At 32.7% G+C, this 5,472-nt stretch overlaps 1 protein-coding gene across 1 annotated transcript; it reads left to right on the forward strand.

Moving 5' to 3' along the window:
* Positions 1 to 1,467: 1,467 nt before the first annotated feature.
* Positions 1,468 to 5,041, forward strand: LOC134253786 (monocarboxylate transporter 12-like). The gene is made up of 7 exons (XM_062736374.1): positions 1,468 to 1,648; positions 2,052 to 2,122; positions 2,292 to 2,478; positions 2,625 to 2,768; positions 2,960 to 3,724; positions 3,827 to 3,877; positions 4,291 to 5,041. The coding sequence occupies exons 3-7, from the start codon at positions 2,292 to 2,294 to the stop codon at positions 4,728 to 4,730; spliced, it is 1,587 nt and encodes a 528-aa protein (XP_062592358.1). The 5' UTR covers positions 1,468 to 1,648; positions 2,052 to 2,122; the 3' UTR covers positions 4,731 to 5,041.
* Positions 5,042 to 5,472: the final 431 nt, after the last annotated feature.

Below are 5,472 nucleotides of genomic sequence, written 5' to 3' on the forward strand. Positions count from 1 at the left end.
CAAATATGAAATATGACAGCCCTAGCACCGAATCAATGATCAATGTTAAAAAGTACAATTTAAGTACACAAAAAGTATTTTCACAATGAAAACAGTGCAAAATTTGAAAGACCAAGCTTCAGCCCTTCAAAAGTTATAAATAGCTAAAGTATAATTTTATTTTTTTTTGGGGGGGGGGGGATAACTTGGGGGGGGATTTTGGGGGGGGGGGGCAGGCAGACTTAAAACTTAAGGCTCCGAATCCCCGATAACTTGGAAATAAATAAGTATTCATAATTAGAAGCGCTCGATGATAACAGCAAATATATTTATGGTAAGTTCTTGCCAAGATTACGAATCGTAATAATTCTTCAAATGCATTATTGTACTGAAGAAGAAAGACGTTATATAAATTAAAAATTAATTGAATCTGCATAACATCGAAGTGAACAGTATTGATAATAATTGAAAGATAGCTCAGCTAGGCTCTTAACCCATTTTTAAAAACATGTAATCAAAATATGAATTGTAATTGACCTTTAAAATTCAATCACAAGAAATCCTCAAGAAAAATTCAACTAGCCCGAACTCGATATACCTAGATCATCAAGTTACAAATGAATAAATAAAATATTCCATCAACTCTGTATCTTAAATAATTATCTTTATATACTAATTAAAAAACCAGTAAAAATTCAGATAAGATGTTGAAATAATCATGATTTATGATCTTAATAAACTAAAAAGCACGTTACCTATGAACTAAAGAAGATGGACTTATATGTCGAACTACTGTAAAATAAGCTTGTGCATTTGTACAGTCGACTTGTGTCAATATTCACTAATACAAGATCAATAACCCTATACATTGTATTATTCATCCTTATTCTAAAAAGTATCGATGTAAATCTAGGAAATTAAAATACTGTAAGGTCCAAAGGAAAAAAAAATATAAAGCGTGCTTAATATAAATACTTGATAACTTTTTAAATATAAGTACATGATATTTTTTAAAAATATGAATACATGGTAATTTTTTCGCAATGAAATATGAACATGACGCACAGCAATCAAGCTTAAAAAAAAATCCATGGAAATTGTACAAGTTTGGAGCAGAACAAACAACAAACACGGATATTTAAAAACCTTTGATGTAGGATTAGGTGCCCTAAAGAAGTAAGCACTGATAGAAAAACAAAAACAAGATTAATCTTGTTAATGATCAATAGACAGAAAATTAATTTTGGAAAATGACATCGAAAGATTGAAATCTTTCTGTTACTTCTACTTTATTACGTATAGAAACCTACAGCATATTGTCCTCATGCAATTGTTAAAAATCACTTTAGAAATACTTAAGATACTAACCTATAAAGGAGCATAGATAGGCTGAATATTTATTTCAGCGCTCAGTGTGGGGTATATTCGCAGCTATAACTACAACCTCTATAGTCTTGAGCAAAAAGATGACAATGAACTTTACAAGGTTATCTCAGGTAAATAAACACTGTGTTGAAGGATCCGAAAGTCAGTGACCAACTGATACCACGTGATCTCTTCGATAGATCCCTGAAACTCACCGCAATGCGCAGTTAACATAACAGTTGATAACACCAGCGTGTACTAGCTAGTGCTGGAATATGGAAGCGAAATATCTATTACGCACGCAGTATGTATAATTCATTTTTAATATTCAACAGTTTTTAAAGTGGATTTTGAATTCAATAAAATTTAATTCTGAAAAGTATCGACGCAAACTAGAATAGAAAGTTATTAAAGGTAATTGAGTGAACATTTTCATGTACATTGTATTTGCCAGTACTCTGTAATCGAAGAGATTTTTGATTATTTTAATCGTAATTTTATCAATGATAGCGACAAAATGTAAGTGTTTGTCTTTGTTTAATAAACTTCAACCATAAAGAAATGTACATTTTAACTTAGTTTTGCTATTTTAGTTTATTTTCTAGGACTTGTGGTGGGATATTTAATTAATAAAACAAGAAATGAAAACTAAAGTACAATTATGCAATACAAACTAATTATTTGGTAGATTTTTTCTTTAATTTCAGAGGTGAAACATTGATAATACAGATGCGTATATTATTCGACAAGTGAAGACGTGTTCAGAAAACTTTACAAGGTATTTTTAGCTCTTTTTTTCATTTCAGACACAATTAACAATACATATGAGCTGCTAACATTGGACGTTGCATTTGATCACTTTTCTTAAGAAATGTTTCACAAAATAAAGCTGGATATGTTATGAATTTAAATTACAAACATATTTATAATACATAAATAAATTTCAGATGCGGAATATAGATAGTGGCTGGGCCTGGATGGTCATGATGGCAGCCTTCGGTAGTCAGTTTGTGACAGCAGTGTTAAGTTACGGTGTTGGTGTGCTGCACAATGCATTTCTGAGTGAATTTAAGGAAAACTTGACACTAACAGCACTGGTCGGATCAGTATTTGCAAGTCTCCTTAGTCTTCTAGGTAGCTTCCCAATATTACTCCCACAGAGAGAGAGAGAGAGAGAGAGAGAGAGAGAGTTGCTGCAATGATCAAACATAAATTGAATTTAAAAAAAACAGCTAAATTGCACTTTAAATAACTTTTAATTTATAGGACTGTATTGACAGGTCCTTTAGTGAGTTTTGTCATCAACAAGTGGAGTTGTAGAGTAGCGGGCATAATTTCAGGAATTTGCCTTTTTACGGGACTGGTTTTTAGCGTCTTTGCTCCTAATCTTATCACTTTGATATTCACTTTTGGTATTGTTGCAGGTAAGTCATGATTGATTTATCCGATTCTTCTTAGTTGTTTCGTAACTTTATAGCAACATTATTTTTCATCTCGAAATACATATAAATACAACATCTAGCTTTGTCAACGAAGATATAAATTTGAATTTAAAGTAATTTTTACATGTATAAAATATTACCCCATGTAATTAATTATACATCTTTATTTGTAGGTAGTGGGCTTGGATTCAGTGCAATAACTTCTGTTATTGTAGTTGGATATTCCTTTGAGAAATACCGTGGATTAGCTGTTGGTTTAAATGTGGCCGGAGCGGGTATTGGGATGTTCGTTGGTGGCCCTTTAATTCAGTTCCTGATTGACCAATATGGACTGAGAGGAGCTCTGCTAATGTTAGGAGCTTTCGGAAGTCACAACGTCGTCTTTGGTGCTTTGATGAGGCCAACTGAAATTGAAATGTCACACAAGCACTTAGGAAAGGCTTTATCAGAAAAGAAAAACATTTCTAATTTTCGTTGTGACATTCTCAGGGAAAAATCTTTTCTTTGCATTCTTATATCAGCATTTCTGTGGAATGTACCGTACACGATTTTGTACCTTTATCTGCCACGATTTTCAGTTGTTAACGGTGCCACGGAAATGGAGGCTGCCTCGCTGATTACAATGTTAGGACTGGGGAGTACCCTTAATAGACTCTTAGCTGGACTGATTTTAGGTCCAGGTGGAATAGATCCTCTACTTCTCAACTTTGGTTTTCAGGGAATATTTGGTCTTGCAACTGTCACCTTCCCATTTTATTGTACTAATTACATGGGGCAAACTATTTACGCTTTTATTTCTGGTATTTATAGCGGAGGATTAATTGTCCTTATAAACCCTCTCTGTTTAGAAATAGTTGGCATCTCTCAGCTGTCAACAGCTGTGGGGGTATATTTTACGTGGTCGGGAATTGGTTGTATTTCAGCAGGACCCTTTGCAGGTAAGGATAACACTATTGGATGTGTTTAAATCAGCTTAAGATATTTTAAAAGTACATTGTCGGGAAAAATTCTAAGAATTAATTATTTTTGTTTTCTCACAGGGCTTTTGATCGAGAATGGTTTTACGTATGAAGGTGTATTTTTTCTGTCAGGTAATATAATGTGTACTTTTAAAATCCCTACAATTACATAAATTGTTTTGGATATAAGTACGCAGTACCTTCCAACAAAATGATAGCTAGTATTTTTAGCATTTTTTTAATTATTTGAAATAAAAATAATAATGATGACAATGGAATGTATATGTCTCCTAAAGCTTTCAACCCATTGATTAATTTCAAAATTATAGACATATCATTCGTTTATAGCCTCATGAGATAAATATAGCTTCCACATACATGTAGTTTGTTCAGCACTAGATCCGTACTAAATCTGTTGATGCCGTTTTGCAAACATTATATTCATTTGTAAAATGTATCCTCCCTGAAGAACTGAAAAACACAAGCATTTGAAAATGTTTTAATATCTGCAATAATGATACTAGTAATTGTTATCTTTCGAACAGGTTCAATGTGCCTTTTAGGGGCTTTTTCTACTCTGTGTGCATCTCTGTGGTACAACACAATAAATCAAGAAGAAAAAGCTGTCTCCTTTGTGGACTTCAAAGAAAGCCGTTTTCTTTCCGGATCAGCATATTTTTCTGGATCTTTCACTGTTATTGTTGATGCTGAAAACAGGCAGAAATTTAAGAAAAGCTCCGAAAGTGTTGCCAGAACATCAAATGGTATCCCGAGCATGGAAAGTCTTTTCATGGGCACACATTCACTGCTTGGAGGTAGAAATTCCCATACAGAGGAGAGATCTTCTATACTAATACATGGAAATTTTACACCAAGCTCAAATCGAAAATGGTTGACAATTCCTGGTCAAGGTATAAACCACTCGCAGGAAGGCTTACAAATTCAGGAAATTAGACTGCTACATAATGATGACACAGACAGCTGATGTGATTTAATACAGAACTCATTTCAATATCTGGAAAATAAAAATATATGCAATTCAAACGAAAACACCACTTCCGTACCTTGACAGGAGTGTCTATGCTTTGATTTCTTCTGATTTTCTTGTAATAAAATGTTTGACTACATAAAGGAACATTTTAAAAACTTATTATGATCGAAATTGACCATTATATTCTTGTTGAACATGGGTATTTGGAGTGACAAGAGATCTTAAGAATGATATATTGATGAGAAAGGCATTGTTTGTGAAATTTTAATCAAAATTTAATATAAGTTATAAAATGAGAATAAATGGATATATTTTTTGGCATTGCTTATTTTTTGAATTATTCTTTTTCAAGAAAGTCCCCAAGAAACACACTTTTCTCCAAAAATGTAAACCATTTTCTATTCGATGGGGGTTTATTAAAAATTTTAAAAGTTTATTTTGTATTCACTTTTTGAAATCATTTAACTAGACGAATTAAATCTTAAAAGAATTCGAGTAATTCAAAAAATGAAAAAAAGATAAGGTGTTTCAATGCTGACTGTATTGAACACATACGTATATGAAGGGTCATTATCTATTTCATTCAACTTTTGTTCCTGAGCAGCGTCTCCAAGTATATCTTTTGGCAAAAACATGTGTACACCCACAATGTAATGGCAAGATAACAAGTTGACTGTTGATATACCCCCCTCCAAAGACATCCAAGTTGGAAAAGGTGTAGACCTGCTTGCTCAGA

Source organism: Saccostrea cucullata, unplaced genomic scaffold, assembly GCF_032062105.1.
Source record: "Saccostrea cucullata isolate Sc308-1 unplaced genomic scaffold, CSIRO_AGI_Scuc_v1 ctg112, whole genome shotgun sequence".
Taxonomy (NCBI): Eukaryota; Metazoa; Mollusca; class Bivalvia; order Ostreida; family Ostreidae; genus Saccostrea; species Saccostrea cuccullata.